Source organism: Ahaetulla prasina, chromosome 2, assembly GCF_028640845.1.
Source record: "Ahaetulla prasina isolate Xishuangbanna chromosome 2, ASM2864084v1, whole genome shotgun sequence".
Lineage (NCBI taxonomy): Eukaryota > Metazoa > Chordata > Lepidosauria > Squamata > Colubridae > Ahaetulla > Ahaetulla prasina.
Window position 1 is genome coordinate 109,651,041 of NC_080540.1, and position 17,542 is coordinate 109,668,582.

The following is a 17,542-nucleotide window of genomic DNA, read 5'->3' on the forward strand; positions in this document are numbered from 1 at the left end:
GGTGAAATGCTCTCGAATCGGACCGGATCATACGATCCGGTAGCAATCATGGCCAGTGGTTCAACGATCTGGGAGCGATGGGGGAGCGAAGCTCCATCCACCTACCCGGGTGTCATTACTTCCTGGTTTTAACCTGGAAGTAATGTGTTTTTTACCTTCTGCGCATGTGCAAAAGTTTTTGCACATGAGCAGAAGGTCTGCGTGTGCATGTGATGTGCGGGCAGGTGCAAGCAAAACAAGCGCATGCACGACACATGGGCTTCCGAACCAGTAAGGAAGGTAAGTAGATTTCACCCCTGTCCTGGTGGTAGTGTATTAATTCAGCCACCACCAAAGTCAATTCAGTTCTTTGCTCATACATGATTAAGTAATGTTCTTCAACTGCAACTGGATCGATGAAGATCTACCAACACATGAAAGGTTTTCTTTTTCTCTCGAAATGTAAAAAAAGACTGGACAAGGCTAATTGAAGTCTCTCAAAAACTGTTTTTGATTCAGCCATATGAAACATGATAAACAAGATAAAATGTGAAAAAATATACTTTCCATCATTAAACTTCCTACTGGAAGGCTTAGTGATTGGCTTTTCACATATTAGCTTGTCTAATGTCAAACTTAGACGAAGTTTAAGATGAAGAACCAGGCTCCTCAAGGCCAATTCCTGTTGAAATAGGGAATAAAGAGTAATCATATAGATTGGTTTGTTTATTTCAATTTTTTTTAGTATCTTAAATTTCTATTTCGGAGTCTCGAGTTTAGTTAGTGGTCTGTGTTCCCATCTGCTTTCACATTATTTTTGTTATACTTGATGGGTATCCGTCTCTCACATCCTCCCACAATTTTTTTTAAAAAATATGAATGGGAATAACATGCTGAGGAAAAGTTGGTTTAAGTTATGGTATGGCTGTTATGAAAACACTGTGGAACTGCTACTGATTTCTGTCACTGTTCTAACTTCTTCTCTCTAGACAGTACTAAAAAAAAGCCTGTGATTTCTAGGAAAAATCCATCCCATCATGATTTTAAAAAGCAACTAGTTAAAATTAAGTAAAAGGGCCTAAAATACAAAATTGTCAAGTGCTATATTTCTATATTCTATAGTCATGCATGATATATTCTGCTAATTAGGATAGAAGGTTTGCAGATATTATCTTGTATATCGGAGGTCTCCAACCTTGGCCAATTTAAGACTTGTGGACTTCAACTGCCAGAGTTCCTGAGCCAGCTTTGCTGGCTGAGGAATTCTGGGAGTTGAAGTCCACAAGTCTTAAAGTGGTCAAGGTTGGAGACCCCTGTTGTATATTAAGGCCAGAATCCTAGAATAAACATCAATGAATTTAATTGGACATATATATCTGGAAAAAATACTCAAGGGTTGACATTTTTTCTTCTTTCTCATTGTGGGAACATTAGCAGTATTATTTCATAAGAGGATTTATATGACTTTTCAGTATTAGCGTTAAAGGTTTATATGGATACAGTATTTGTTAACAAAAGCTACTTATACCACATTACACAGATACTTTACTTGCTTCAAATTTGAAAAGTATGGCGGTGGGGGGGGGGAATTCTTCCCGGATTCTTTAAAATGCAAATAATGTTGCTGTGTGCAAATAAAATAATGCTTGTATATTTTGGCTTACATAACTTTTATTTCTAAATTAATGTCTCCACAAATGTAAAGGTAAAAGCAAGAAATGTATGTGGCATGTGATTAGCAATCAGTTGCAAAATATATATAATAGAAACTGTCAGACTTCAGTACTTTGAGCTCTTTATCCTGGTGATTTTTTAAGTTTCTTCTTTACCTATTTGAAATGTGGAAGTTTAAATCCTGGTTCTGAAAAGCTAGCCGAAGGCTATTTTTGGAGGGCCCCTATATATGCAGGTGCATGTTTTCCAGATTCTCCCACTAATAAGAAAAGTCTAACCATCTCCATGGAAAGCACAATATCCCTCATCTTCTACTTTAAACATCTTCATGGTAGAATGGACAATAGGGAGTTCGTGATTAGATTTTAATCCTTGTCTTATTTCGGCTCTGCATCTTCCACAAAAAGAAGTTGCAAAAAAGAAACGTTCAGTTATTATCCAGAAGATCTCTTACTGTAAGTTGTAATGTTACTCGAGTATCTTCAGTCCTGTCTCACATTACCTGTGCAGAATGGGTATCTGCTATGCGGTACTTCTATGATATTTTTAAAAATGATTGAACTGTCTGGTAGATACGTGTATCAATTTTGGTTTTTTTTCTTTTTCTTTTTCAGTGACTTAGACAGAAACAATATTACAAGGATTACAAAGGTGGATTTTGCTGGACTTAAGAATCTTCGTGTTCTGTAAGTATGAAGAGAAATATTCCCCTAAAGCAATTTCTCTGTGTTGTCATTTTACAAAACTTTGATCTGTTTGCCTTGAGCACATAGCCAACTACACAGCATGTGTTGAATTATACCCAGAGGTGGGATTCAGCCGGTTCTGTCCTGTTCGAACTAGTAGCGGCGACTGCGGGAGGCTAGTGGTAGTGAACTGCAGTCACGAACTGGTAGCGGCGACTGCGGGAGGCTAGTGGTAGTGAACTGCAGTCACGAACTGGTAGCGGCGACTGCGGGAGGCTAGTGGTAGTGAACTGCAGTCACGAACTGGTAGCGGCGACTGCGGGAGGCTAGTGGTAGTGAACTGCAGTCACGAACTGGTAGCGGCGACTGCGGGAGGCTAGTGGTAGTGAACTGCAGTCACGAACTGGTAGTGGCGACTGTGGGAGGTTTTGCCACCCGCCCGGACATAATGCGCAAGCAAAGAGCATGCATGGAAGGCCGTGCGCATGCTCGGAGGAGCGTGCACAGAGGAGCGTGTGGGCTCACATTTGCAAACCCGTAGGGAAGGTAAGTGAATCCCACCTCTGCTTATACTTATCTCCTATATGTGCATTCAGACACTAGCCATAATTTCACCTGATTTTGATAAATACCTCTTGAGTTTTCCATATTTATAGGTAGTCCTTGACTTACAACAGTTCATTTAGTGTTGTCCATTCAAAATTACAACAGCACTGAAAAAAGGGACTTAGGACCGTTTTTCCCACTTGTAACCATTGTGGCATCCCCATGGTCATGTGATCAAAATTCGGACGCTTGACAACTGACTCCTATTTATGACAGTCGCAGTGTCCTGGGGTCATGTGATTACCTTTTGCGACCTTCTGTCAAGCAAAGTGAATGGGGAAGCCAGATTCACTTAGCAACCATGTTGGTAACTTAACAGTTGCAGTGACTCACTTAACAACTATGGCAAGAAAGGTTGTAAAATGGGACAAAATTCACTTAACAACTGTCTCAGTTAGCAACATCAATTTTGGGCTAAGTTGTGGTTGTAAGTCAAGGACTCCGTATATTTAGTGTATGGAATAGAGTGCATGGAGAACAGTAGTAAAATATATAAAAGGAGCATACAATACTATGGTATGTGTATGGTGGAAATACGTAGTCAGATTTGTAAGATATGAGGAATTTAAGAAGTTAAAAGTTATAGGTTGCATTTCAAAAAATGTTGGTTTATGAGAATGGAATATTCTATATATTAATATCTAGGCCATTTATCCAAATAAGCGCAGTATTTGTTAGTTGGAGAAAATCTGCTTTTCCTCCTGTGTAACTTTTCAAAGGCAGCTGGTCATCATATGCCAGCTGCCTGCAATTTGGCAGTTCAAAATCTCATCAGGCTCAAGGTTGACTCAGCCTTCCCACATGGGTAAAATGAGGAGCCAGATTGTTGGGGCAATATGCTGACTCTGTAAACCGCTTAGACAGAGTTGTAAAGCACTGTAAAGCAGTATATAAGTCTTCAGTGCTACTGCTATTGCTTTATGATCCAGGGTCTGATGAGCAGCACCACAGACACATTCGGGGAAGATACTCTGCCCCATTGAAAAAGGCGTCCCAGTGGCTAAGACACTGAGCTTGTTATCAGCAAATGTATTTCAGATGCCCTAGACCAGGGGTCTCCAACCTTGGCAACTTTAAGACTTGTGAACTTCAACTCCCAGAGTTCCTCAGCCAGCTTTGCCCCATTGAAACAGGTAGCTCAGTGGCTAAGACACTGAGCTTGTTATCAGAAAGGTCGTCAGTTTGGCAGTTGAATCCCTAGTATAGGTCTCCTGCATGAGCAGGGGAGTGGACTAGATGACTTCCAAGGTCCCTTCCAACTCTGTTACTGTATAAGATGTCTTGCAAGGTGCAAATCCAGTTCAGAGTTTTCCTGCACTGGTGGGTGGCATCAAACCTGTTAATTTTTTTATCAGGTCAGATATATTTCCATAATGTTGCCTGAATAGGTTGAGAGAAAGAGATTTGTTTAATCTCAATACCATTGTCTATGAAAAAAAGCCATAGGTATAATGGAAAGTGTGAAGGACCTTAGGGAAGGAGGGGAGGAGATGCTGCTTAAGAGACAATCAGGCAAGAGAGGGAGGAGCTCCCAGTGGTTTACTGGTCAGAGAAAAAACTTAGGAAATGCACACCTTAATGGATCAAAGGATTAAAAGTGGCAATGGGAAGTTTATACTTTCAACCTTGCAAGATTCTGTTAATGTAGCCTTAAAATAAAGAATTATTAGTTCATCTAGTTGTATTTTCTGTGAGGGCTGACATGAATCTTTCAAGTTTAAAATTACAAATGTCTGGCCATCACTTTTAACATTACAATAAGTTACAATTTATAACAAGGCTTCATGGAAAGGAAAAGCATCTTCTGCGAATATATAAAAGTAACATCAAGGCAGGAGTGAATGTGTATTAGTGTTTTGGCACACTGATAAAGGTTTATTTAGTCATTAAACTTTAATGTCTCCCATCTCACCGATACAGCAACTCTAGGTTCACTAGGTTCACTAAGGAAATGTAGAAATACTTTTACCCAGAGTAAGTTTATTTAATATAAGTTTTATTGGATCAGTTGATTGGCTTGGGCATTAAAGAAATATGCTTAGAATGTCACATTAAGCAAACATGGCAGTATAGAGACTGGAACTTGGTAAGTCAGGAAATAGAAATTCTAGGACCATTCTGCAAATATATTTCAGATGCCCTAGACTGAGTCTCCAACCTTGACTTTGGGAGTTGAAGTCCACAAGTCTTAAAGTTGCCAAGGTTGGAGACCCTTGCCCTAGACCATCAAGTGAACTACCAAGTATTGGTTAACTCAGAAAAGCAGAACAAAGCAACTTCAGAATGTGAATGCTGGAACACTGATTTATAAAAGCTTAGAATATTTGTGTTATAGTAAGCAATCAACTGTTGTGTTATGTCTTCATTCTGTCGGCATTAAAGATTCTAATCTAGCTGAGGCATGTCTGGAAATCCTCTGCCAAGTCTATTTAAGAATAGAATTAAGAGTTAAATGTCTGGAAATTCAGGTGTAAAGTCAGACAGGCAATAAGGAATAATTTGTATGTGTGAAAAAGCTATTCTCACATACCCATCGTTTGGTAGCGTATACATATATGTTGGTTCATCTAAGGAGGGGTACATAATATTAAATCTCCCTATTCAGTACTTCTCTCTAAAAAACTATTTGTAAAAATGGAAATAATTTATTAAAATTTATTTACGTAATAATTTATTAAAATAATTTTGTTTATACAGATAAAAATAGAAATAAAATTTGAATAATACAGCCTTTAATTAAATAATTCTTCAAGAGGCTTTCCTGCTTGGTTAATTTTCCAGGCATTGTTATTTTCCACATTTTAAAAAACTACTGATCCAAAGAAAGCTACACTTTAGTTTTCCACTATGTTGTTATAGTATATCAGGCAGCTACCAAGAGAAATGAAATGAATGTCTTACGTGCATGATTTTATATGTTCTGGAAAAATTGACTAGGCTACACCACAATTAATTTTCAGAATGCTGTGTAGCCTTTCCAGTTTCCTGAAACACTTTTCAATCAAAATGAGTAATTAAATGTACATTGCCACCAGAGATGGTAATTTGTAACAATTTTATTACAATGTGTCCAACAGTCTAGAAAGACATAAATTCATATAATGGCCTCTGAAAGGGGATTATCTGTGAATTATTTTTATAGTTGTTTCTTGATGAATTGCCTGAATACATTTAAAAGGAATTTTATATTTTATATAAAAAATTATATTTTGATATAAAATATAAATTTCCTTTTAAAAGTATACATTGCATATATAATAATATAATATATATTAATTTTCATCTTCACCCACCAAATTTTCATTTCATCCACTAAAAAAAAATAATTCACACATTCACCCATCCCACTCAGTCAGGCAGGGAAGGTATTTTGCAAATCCCATCAGTTGAAGAATTTTAACTGGCAGTACTTTTCTGTAGTACAAAGCTATATATATATATATATATACTACTCATAAATTTCAGTTTGAATGGCAGAGTTACTTCCAAGTAAGGTGTTATATATGGCAGCCTCCTATTCAATAACCTTCAGCTTAATTATGTCATACAGTGTTATGAGAGAAAGAATAATGAGTGACTACATATAGAAGAAAAACTAAATCCTGAAAAGACATTGGTTTTGTTTCCATTCTGTAGAGGAGGTGATAGATTGACTTTTAGGAAGGGAAAATGTTTTATATTTCCAATTCCAAATTTTGTTATTCTTTTACTGAAATTTTGTCTTATAGGCATTTGGAAGAGAATCTAATTAGCATGATAGAACGTGGAGCCTTTCAAGATCTAAAGCAACTAGAACGACTGTAAGTGTTATCTTTAATTAAAACAATTCTTTAATTAAGAGGTGGCAGGTGTGTTTGAAATGTGGTGGGTGATGAAGAATATTTCATTCTTCAGAAAATGAAACTTGGGCAAGATTCAAATTCCGCTCGTTCAAATTATATGAAAAAGTATGCACTGTGTTCTGTTAAAAGCATAGCTATTCAATGTTTGTTTATTTTCTTATGAGAATATATAGTACTTTACAAAGCACCAGAGGATGGGCCTTAGCCCTTATCTAAAATTTGATGAAGACACAGGAACACAGGATGAAAGAAATGACAGCGGTAAACAGGGTAGCAATCTTTAGTATAGTTACTAGCTAAATAAGACACAAGAACTATGGCAGTCTAATAGCTATGCAATAAAAAAAGAGTCACAAGGAAAGATTTCATCACATTAAGAGAAGTAGCCTTGAATTATGGGCTGCACTTTTATACTGTCTTCTGAACTGGAGGTAACAGTGAGAGTGTAAGGAAGCATTTGAATTGAAGAGGATAAGTAAAGTTATACCAGCCAGAACTTTAGAGATGGGAGGGGGGGGGAAACGAAGGAAGTTATAAAAAGTCAAGAAATATTCCCTCTGTATTAAGAAGTATTAGGAGCAAGCTCATAATAGAGTAGACCTGGTTGGCCAAAAAAAAAAAAAAATGCTGGATGGACATGATGAGACAATTGAAAAGGAGATAACTGAAATAATTTAAGCGGAGCTGGAAAGGGATGGGACAGAATTTTGCTCATAGGATAGAGAATAGAGACCCTACATTATGGTAAAAATAAAAGCAACTCAACTTGAGCAACACTTAAATATGAGGAACAAGGGAGCTTTTACTTACCTGATGATATTGAAATGCTTGCAGTGATTCATAAGATCCCTGCATCACTAAAGCTTATTTTCACAACCAATTGTATCTTGACTTCTGTAGTTCTTTTTCAGTAAATGCTGGATTTGCCCATGGTTCCAAAAGCAACCAAATTACCTGTGTGGGACTGTTTCTACCTACTGTTCGATTGCCCTTAAGTATGAATGTACAGTTGTAGCCAAATGACAAAAGACTAAGCCTAGCCTGTGGCAAACATGAGCTTGATTCCATTTGGCAAAATTTAGTCTCAAAGAGTTGCTTAGATCAGCATTAAGAAGAAATATACAATCATTGCAAACTTTATGTCTTGTGGAAAATTTGATATAATATGTCATAAAATGAATGGCAGTTCCTTAGGTTAATACATTTTATTATTGAAAAAGTGAAAGTTAGGATATAGTTTTAAAATAGATTTTATTTGCACAATTTCCTTCTTTACTCCTGTTGAACATATATAATTGTATTTTGATTTGGTACATTAGATGAAAAAAATATATTGTGAGCTCAGTTTAATAAAGTTTCTGTTATGACTACTAAACTTTCTCCAGCCAAATAGTTATTAATATTGCAATAAAACATAACGGGAAATAATACTGGCTTCATTTGTGGTTATTTAAAAAGCATAAAACCTTAAAATACTGAACGAGTGTAGTTTTAGTGGAATTTTACTTGCCAGCACTTCAAAGTGAAGCTAATACTATAAACTAAAAGTTATAGACATATTTTTTTAAAAATGTGTGACTTGTCATGGTTCCTGCATGTAAAATTTTAATGTATGAAAAAGCCTATAGATTGTGTTTGGGCCAAAAGCCTGCTTGTAGACTTACATATCCTAAAAACTGTAACTTAGATTAAGCAACTGGATGCACATAAGTTTCGAAACATACTGCAGTGATTTAGTTTAATAGACAGAAAAGTGCTTGAATTATTATGTGTGAATAAAATACAGTCTTGAAAATGGTTCCATCATAGAAAACTGATGTTCAGCTAAGGGTGCTATTGGTTCTGCTAGAGTGAGTGTGAGTTAAATGATGTATCGCCACATTAGTAGAGGTATGAACACTTCAGTACTTTTATTAAATATGTCCTTATTAGAATAGCTAGGTTAAGACAAATGTCCGTATGACAAGGCTTATGCATTATACTAAATTATAATTTATTTATCAATGACTTGTTAAATAAATCATAATTGACTGCATTCAGGCAGCAGCCTGAGACATTGTGTGGTTTCCTTAGTTTTGTATAAGCTGTTATTTAACCTTGGTCCATAGATTGGTAGTGCATATTGATCATTAGGATTTTTTAAAAATTCTTTTCTTAATTTTTAAAAAGTATTATACCAAGACATGCTCATTCAATATTCTTAAAAGGATGTAAATGCAGGTAACGGGTTCCATATATTTCAGTCCAACTTTCTTGACTGTACTGAACACACATTGATTGTTTCAGCTTTTCAGAATTTTATCAACAATGAGGAAACAGTAATTAGCAGAGAAAGATTGACAATATGAGCAGTCATATCCTTAGAGAGAAATAGCACTTTGGGCTGCATCAAACTGTATTTTCATTCCTTGAAAGGAATGTTATGAAATTCTTTGCAAATAATTTCCTATTTAGTCACTAACAAGAGAGTTGATGAACTAGGATCTGTTTTATGTTAATTTTCACTTAGGTCATAATCAAGTTGTATTTAAAAATGATCACTCTTTTATCACTTTAATATTTTTCTAATAAGATAACATTGTTTATGATGGCCAGTCTTTATGAGATATACATAGTTCTATCTGTTTTAATTTTACTAGATTTCTATTTTTTTTCACAATGTTTGTTTTTCCCATTTTTGCTTCAATGAGCTTAAAATAAAATAAAACAACAAAAAACTATAAAAGCTTCTGGAGAGTACTAGCTTGAGAAATGTTGATATAAATATATTAATTATAAACATATTTTACTGATGCTTTTATTTGTTTAATTGTTGTCAACTCTGAACAACATATATCTATAAATCAAGTTAAAACAATAAGAGTGATTATATTTTTTAAAGAAACCTAATGATATAGAATACAATAACACCAATACTATACTTACATACCAAGGAAGATAACTCATGATAAACAAACAAACACTTCAAGAAGAACAGCATTATAACAGCTCAATTTCCATAGACTGATGGAGACAGGTTTTTGTGTCTTTACTAAATTTCAGTAGGATTCGGGCCATTAGAAGCTCTGAAGGAATGGGAGATGGCCATTCCTCTGAAGGAATGGGAGATGGCCAGTGTGATTCCTGCTCATGACACTTCTTGAGAAAAATGAACACAATCCATTCTTCCTATCCTTATTGAATGGACAGTTACGTTTGGGAATAGACAGTACTGAAGTCACCCAAATTCTAAGCCATGAGGAGCTTCAAGAATGATTTTGCATTCATATCAGAAGCATCAAGAGGCTTCCGGGTTGAAAGGATTAGTTGGTGACAACACCATTGCCTAGGAGATGCCCATTTGGGGGCTCCCTGACAGGAGCTAGAGAGGGTTCAAAGGCAGCCCCATGTAGAATATGTTACTATAGTCCAAGCTTGAATAACTATGAGAATCTCCCACTCTAGTAGGGATTGTAACTGACACACATAATGAAATCATGAGAAAGCCCTCCTAGTCATAGCTACAACCTGCCATGAATTAAGACTGAAGCGGTGAATTAAGCAGGAGACACCAGATCTGGTGGCTCAACGGACTAAGTCTGTCTGTTATTAACACAGCTGCTTTCTATTACTGCAAGTTCAAGTCCCACCAGGCCCAAGGTTGACTCAGCCTTCCATCCTTTATAAGGTAGGTAAAATGAGGACCCAGATTGCTGGGGGCAATTAAGTTGACTTTGTATATAATATACAAATGGATGAAGACTATTGCTTAACACATTGTAAGCCGCCCTGAGTCTTCGGAGAAGGGCGGGATATAAATGCAAATAAAAAAAAAAATGTAGCCTTCAATTTACTACCACAATTGGGACCTGAACGTCCATTGAAAAGTGAGGTGGTGGTTAAGTGTGTGTCATGCCTGATTTGCAATTTTTTTGCAACAGTCATTAAGTGAATCACCATGGTCATTAAGTGCATCCAGCTTCCCATATTGACTTTGCTGGAAGCCCCCGGGCAAGATTGTAAATGGCAGTCATATGATCAAAATGCTGCAACTATTGCAAACACATGCCAATTGCCAAGCACCCAATTATTGATCACGCAACTGTGGCGATGCTGCAGTGATTGTATGTGCCAGGACTGGTTGTCACCTTTTCCTGCACTGTTATATCTTTCACTCTTTGTTGAATGAATGAATGAATGAATGAGTGAGTGAGCGAATGAGATCAATATCAAGAAGTACAACCCTGTCCTGAGCTAATAAATTAACGTCTCTCTGGAACTGGATGACTTCTTTTTTTTAAATTTGCATTTATATCCTGCCCTTCTCAGGGCGGCTTACACTATTTTAGCAATAGTCTTCATCCTATTTGTATATTTATATACAAAGTCAACTTATTGCCCCAACAATCTGGGTCCTCATTTTACCTACCTTATAAAAGATGGAAGGCTGAGTCAACCTTGGGCCTGGTGGGACTAAAACCTGCAGTAATTGCAAGCAGCTGTCTTAGCAGTCTGAGCCACAGAGGCCCCTTCTGAATCCAAAATCAGTCTGTCTTTCTGGGATTGTGCCTATGTCTGCCCCACCCATCCAAATCCTAACAGCTTCCAGACACTGGGATGCACCTCAAAAACTTCACCAGCCACTATTATCGACACAGTAGTGGCTTGAATATGTGTTTTTACCTGTGTTATTGGTGATTTGCTCTAGGCATCTCTTCATTTGCTTTATTTCTTGCTTCTCAGTAAAAAAGAGGCTCCCCTGGATAGGTGAGCAGGAGGTGGTTACTCAGCTCCTGTTGAATATCATCATTGCTTCTCTGTTCCAGCAGACAACAAAAGCCTCTATGGAGATTGGGTTGAATGAACAGAGTGGTTCGGTCATGATCAGATACTGATAATAATGACCCCACCTTCTAATCAAGTTCTGTTAGCTTTGAATGTCCACTTACGTACACTATGCATGAAACATTATTTAGAAATCCTGAACTGGGATGCATTTGCTATGAAAGAGTAGTGTTAAAAGCGCTGGTGAATAAAAATGGAATGCTAACTGCTGAAATCCAGACCTTATATACTTATTTTATTATACCATAGAAAATGAGAATTCAGTTGCAAGGAGACTGAGTACATTCAAGATATAAACAGGCAGTTTAAAGCCAAATATAAAATTAAATCTAGTTGCACCTTAATAGAATTGTAATTTTATGTTAGCAATAGTAATAATTTTTTTAAAAAATCTGATGAGGAACAGAAGGGAAGCCAAGATGCTCGTCATTTTTTTAATCCAGAAGTGAGTTACCACTTTACTCTACAAATATTGTTGAACTACAACTTTCAACATTCTTTCTTCCTTTTTTCTTTTTGGACTTTTTGAGTCAGCCTTGACTGCCTGGAAAAGTCTCTGAAGTTTTCTTGGTCTGATTTCAGAATTGCCATTGCCTCCTTCCTGGGGCTAAGAGGAGTGACAAGCTCACCCAACTGACTTTGTGCCCAAGGCAGAACTAGAACTCATTGTGTCCCAGTTTCTAGTTTGATGCTTTAATCACTACACCAAAGATGCTGTTAGATATTCCAATTTAGGTACTGTAATTTAACAACATCTGGAAACCCCTTCCTTGTTCAAATTTAAAGGTTTTTACCCTAGCTGGTTTGAGCTACTAACTTGTAGAAATAGTTTATTAATGCCAGATGGCAGCATGTTAAACTGAGAAACTTTATAATTTGGATATATAGAATATATATCAGTTCTCTCTTTATGGTTACCATTGTTTGGATTTTATGGTTTGGAAATGAAACAGACTTTTTAGCCAGTATTTTCTATTTGTCATTACTAGTGTGCTAATATGATTGGCAGGACAATAATACAGAGTTCCATTCATAATATTGCATGTCTGTCTTCAACTAGCAATAACTACAACCCTACAACCTTTTTGATCTCTCTCCGTTGATGAGAGTGGACCTTGCTCCTTACTAAACATTTTAAAAATTGATGCCTCTTCAGCAGAGGAAGCCATTAGCAGCTCTGTCAACAGGTCTTCACAGGAGGAAGCTAAACTCAGGAAAAGGGCAGCTAGGAAGACCACAGGCATAGTCTAAGAAATTATTTTGGTCCGCATGGATACATCTGTACGGGCCAGAAAAGCCCAGAAGCTTATTTTAACTAATAGAATAATAAGCCATCCTGATTTCATCAAAAAACATTTGTGTAGTAGGTCATTGACCCATAAGAACTCAACGAAAAACAAATATGGGCCATGTTTAAACAGTCCAGAGAGTTTAAAACCACAATTACTCTGCTTCCAAAAGAAGCAAGAATTAAAGTAGTGAAGGAAGATGTTCATAAGCAGCAGATAAATAATACTACTGATGTAATAGTTTTAGTATATTCCTATTTATTCTTTCCTGAAATATGCTTAGAACTATGACATATGCATTTAGAATATGGATTACTATATGCATTTGTGAAATGTTTGGTGGCACCATCATAATAATGAAGTATCAGTGCATACAAAATACTATCTGTTTGCATCCTCTTCTTTTTTAAGGATCATATGTGTCTAATAGATTGTAATATACATGTGGCATGCTAGATTATTGAGATTTCGGACAATTGTTAAGTCCTTTGAGAGTATTCCCTAGAGTTCTGAAATTTCTACAGCTTTACTGGGAGAGAGTGTATCTCACTGTCTTCTCACTGAAGACAAGATCAGACAGTACCCAAAGTAAAGTATATGTGGAGAAAAGATCATTAACAATAATCAGGAAGGAAGGCAGAAAGCATATCAAGCAGTGAAGGAAGAGAAGAATAAATGGAATGTAATAGATGCTGAAACTTTTCAGAATTTGAAAAGGAGGCCAATACTATTGCCAGAGCTTTCAGAATTCATGGAGACAGCAAAAGTCCCCTGAGGCAGAGACTGATAATAATGGCTCTCTCAGAGGGGTAAAGCCAGATTTCAATGACAACAGTAGCTTGAGGAATTTAGAGTGGGGAAAAATTATGTGGCTGCTTTCTGGCTGCTAGATGTAACGGGAGGACAACATTGGTGGAGTTGAGGGAAAGAAACTATGGGGAAGAAAAAGATTTGGGGAGAGAGCATTTCTGCTACAAAAGCTTGAAAACTATTCTGTATTCTGATCAAGGAGAAATGTATCCTGTGACTATGCCTACATGTTCTTTGTAAATAAAACAGTTTATCTGGCGAAAGACAGAAATGCCAAAGAATCAAACGACTGAAATGATTGCTATGAAGACAATTGAGAAACAAATTTTAGTGAAGGGCTAATTTTGTTCATATAGGATAAAATTAGGTTGTAAGACAGAAGAATAAGGCACGTGATTACATGGGACAGTATAAACCATAGCTAGTAAATAGTCAGCCAATCACATATTGAAATAGAGCAGAGGAGGGTCTGAAAAGTCAGGCAATGATTACACAAGACTGGCTGGATTGTCAACAGTTGGAGAAAGAAATGCTAAAGAGGCTGGTTTCACGTCAAACTGGGGTTGCTAGGGCACTGATGTGTTTATGGAAAGTGGAAAAAAGAATCCCAACAAATGGGTATTTGGAAATGGAGAGATTGGAGATGCCAAGTAAAGTTTCTTGCTAGGTCAGCTATAATTGGCCTTGAGACAAAGCAAAGTCACTGCTAGAAAGAAGATTACACCTAATCTGTTTTACTGGAGGCTTCCAGAGCCCATAAACAGGAAACGTGCAGCCGCAGAAGGAGGGGAGTAACAAAGAGGAACAAAGTTGACAGATACAGATTTCGTGAAAGCATTTTGTTTTAAGCCTGCTCATCAGCAGTTTGTGAAGGATTGCGAGTGTGGTCTTGGGAACTACACACAGGCTGATCTGACAGCAGATGATAGAGTAAAGATAGGACTGTTTCTGTCAGACAGACAGCAGCTATCACGACTGATAAGCCAGTCTCTCTTGTGCCTAACAGTTCTTGTGCAATGAGAAAGGGTACAAGCTGTGCACATGGGCTAGTTGTCATACCCAAGAGACCTGATTCATTTGGAATGAAAATGTGGAATGTCATGACAAATGAAGCCATTTCTATTTAGATGCAAATTAATGTCTCTGTGTATGGAGACGTTACATGAGTGACCATGCAAACAATTTAATAATGTTTCTCCATAGTAAAATAAACCTTTTTTCCTATTATGAAAAAAATAAAGGGGATGTATATATTTAAAAAACTAATTAAAAAAGCAAGTAAATTAATATCTGAATAACAATAATAATAACAATAATGCCTTTATTGTCATTGTACATCATGTATATAACAAAATTAGTTTTAAATAAATTTTATTCTACCCAAAATATATCACTTTTATTTATTTTATTTATTTTAATTCTGCTTATTCCATTCCATTTTACAGTAAAGCTTCTGAACAGCAATAATCTAACCAGAAAATAAAAAAAATCAATAAAAAAGAGAAAGATGAAAAATACATAAAAGTACTAATCAGAATCATAAAATGAAACTAGCATTTGTGCACTTGCAAATCTATTACTAATCAAAGCATCCCCTCCTTTGCTAGTGGGTCATAGTTCCTTTCCTAAAGCCAAGTAGAAGTGGAGCTGCCTGAATATCCTGTGTAAGGGAGAAATAGAGGTTTGGGTTACACAATTAGTGCACAAGATATAACTATCCAGACACTTTTTTCTAGCCACAGCAGCCATAAAAGGGGCTGTGAATTTAGGAAGATATCTGGAACTACCTCTGGAATGAAGAAATACAGCGCTGACCAGAATCAAAGATGGAAATTTTCTGGAATTGTTAGGTCTGCAAATTCAGACTTGATGTATTTTGAAAGGATTCAGTCTAAATCTCTTCTTTCTCATCTGAACCTAATAGTGCCCAGGCATTAGTTTTGCACCCTATCACTCACTGTTGATCACAGGGCCAAGATGCATAACTGAGTATCTTTAGCATATTAATAACAATCAACCCAGGACCGACAAATGACATGTCCTAGTAGTCATGTAAATAGAGTATTAAAAACAGGTAGGAAGACAAGAAAAGAGTGCCTTGAGGTATTCCACATAACAAAAGCACTCGTCTCTACACAGAGATAATTCCTTCTTCACATCACTGATTGGAAAAATGAAAACCCCTGCAAAACAATGCCATGTACTCCAGTCCCTCAGAAAGGAATCAAAAGCTGATGGTCAAAAGCAAAAGGTCAAAGAGGACCAGTGCACTTCCCCCCCATTCTGGACTCCCTGTGGGTCATCCACAAACATGACCAACACAGTTTCCATGCTATATCCTGGCCTGCAACCTGACTGACAAGGGTCCAAATAATTTGTTTCCTCAAGCTGAGATAGGCCAGATCAAGGATCAGAGACTGGGGACTTCAGGAGTGCTATTTTACTGCTTATATCAGCAGAGTCTTAAGACATTTGCAATTGTAAGAAAGGTAGCTAAAGAAAGAAAGAAAGAAAAAGAAAGAAAGAAAGAAAGAAAGAAAGAAAGAAAGAAAGAAAGAAAGAAAGAAGGTGTTCTGTCTCCTTCCCCACTTCGGAGCAACAAGCTGGCCTTCAGCCAGTGGATTCATGGCTCTTATCAGTCCTGGCAGAGAAATCACAGCTGCCTGCCAAAATTCAAACAAATGACTCACAGAATAAGACTTTCAGCTCTCTTTGAAACAGTTCAGCTAATTTTTGCTTCCCGTGGAATGAGAGCAGTCCCATAGCTCCTTATATATTCTGTGGTATTATATATACTCTTCCCTTTGATGCTGCTGCCTCTCTAATCTTCTGAAGCGCTGGTCAATCCAAGCTTGATTATTATTATTATCAGCTGGGTCTGAAGGCGTAGCTTGGGGAAGGGAAGAATCAGGGGATGACGGCCTCATTACATCCTCTGACTGGTCTGGTTCTGGCTCCTGGAGCCGGGCCAAAGGAATCAGTGCTCCCAAGGTAAGCCTTACCGGCCCTTCCCCCTCAATCTCGGAGTCACTTTCGGGCATGGGGCCAGGTTCGGGAGCTAGAGTCACACCAGAAGGAAAGAAAGAAAGAAGGAAGGAAGGAAGGAAGGAAGGAAGGAAGGAAGGAAGGAAGGAAGGAAGGAAGGAAGGAAGGAAGGAAGGCAGATCCTGTTCAAATCTTTCAATGATTTTTTGATGACCCAGAAAGTTGAATCGAGGCTATTTTGAATCTATCAGGCTTTCTACTCTCCTAGAACTGAGTAACTGATCTTTTTCTCCCACCCACTTCTCAGGGCCAGACCTAAGTTTGTATACTTCCCTTTGGAGCTTCAAGTCTACCTCTTTTCCCACAACCATTTCCTAAAAAGGGTAAGTTATAGACAGGTCTAAAATTATCCACAACAATTATCCACAACAATGAGATAGAAAGACCTTGAGCAAAAGAGGCACAGATACCTCATTCAAAGAAGCATTGATTACTGTAGGAATCCAACTTTATATCACAGAGACCCCAAGCAACATGAGACATTACCAGATGGTAGTGTTACAGCTGACCCAACAGAAAACACTATCCACTTCCTCAGAAGTCACAGTCTCAAAGATACAACCAGATACAACCAGAATGACAAAAGATCTTATTTTTGGTGCTCATCTCCCTGAGCCTCTCAATAATCCAACCATAGGAGGAAAAACCTTCTTAGTTCTGAGTCACTGGGAGTTGAGCAGCATATTAATTTAAGTAATAATAATTGTACAAATCTCATATTTACATATAGTTTTCCAGAGTTGATAGTTATTTTCCTTCCATGGAATGGAAAGGATATAAGGTAGAG

The 17,542-nt window shown here is 37.1% G+C and overlaps 1 protein-coding gene across 1 annotated transcript in view; it reads left to right on the plus strand.

Moving 5' to 3' along the window:
* The window catches only part of SLIT3 (slit guidance ligand 3), a 570,113-nt gene that overhangs the window by 40,617 nt on the left and 511,954 nt on the right, over window positions 1-17,542 (plus strand). Inside the window, exons 2-3 of the mRNA XM_058174175.1 lie at window positions 2,268-2,339; window positions 6,674-6,745. Coding sequence (XP_058030158.1) covers window positions 2,268-2,339; window positions 6,674-6,745 — 144 coding nt within the window. The remainder of the gene's footprint in view (window positions 1-2,267; window positions 2,340-6,673; window positions 6,746-17,542) is intronic.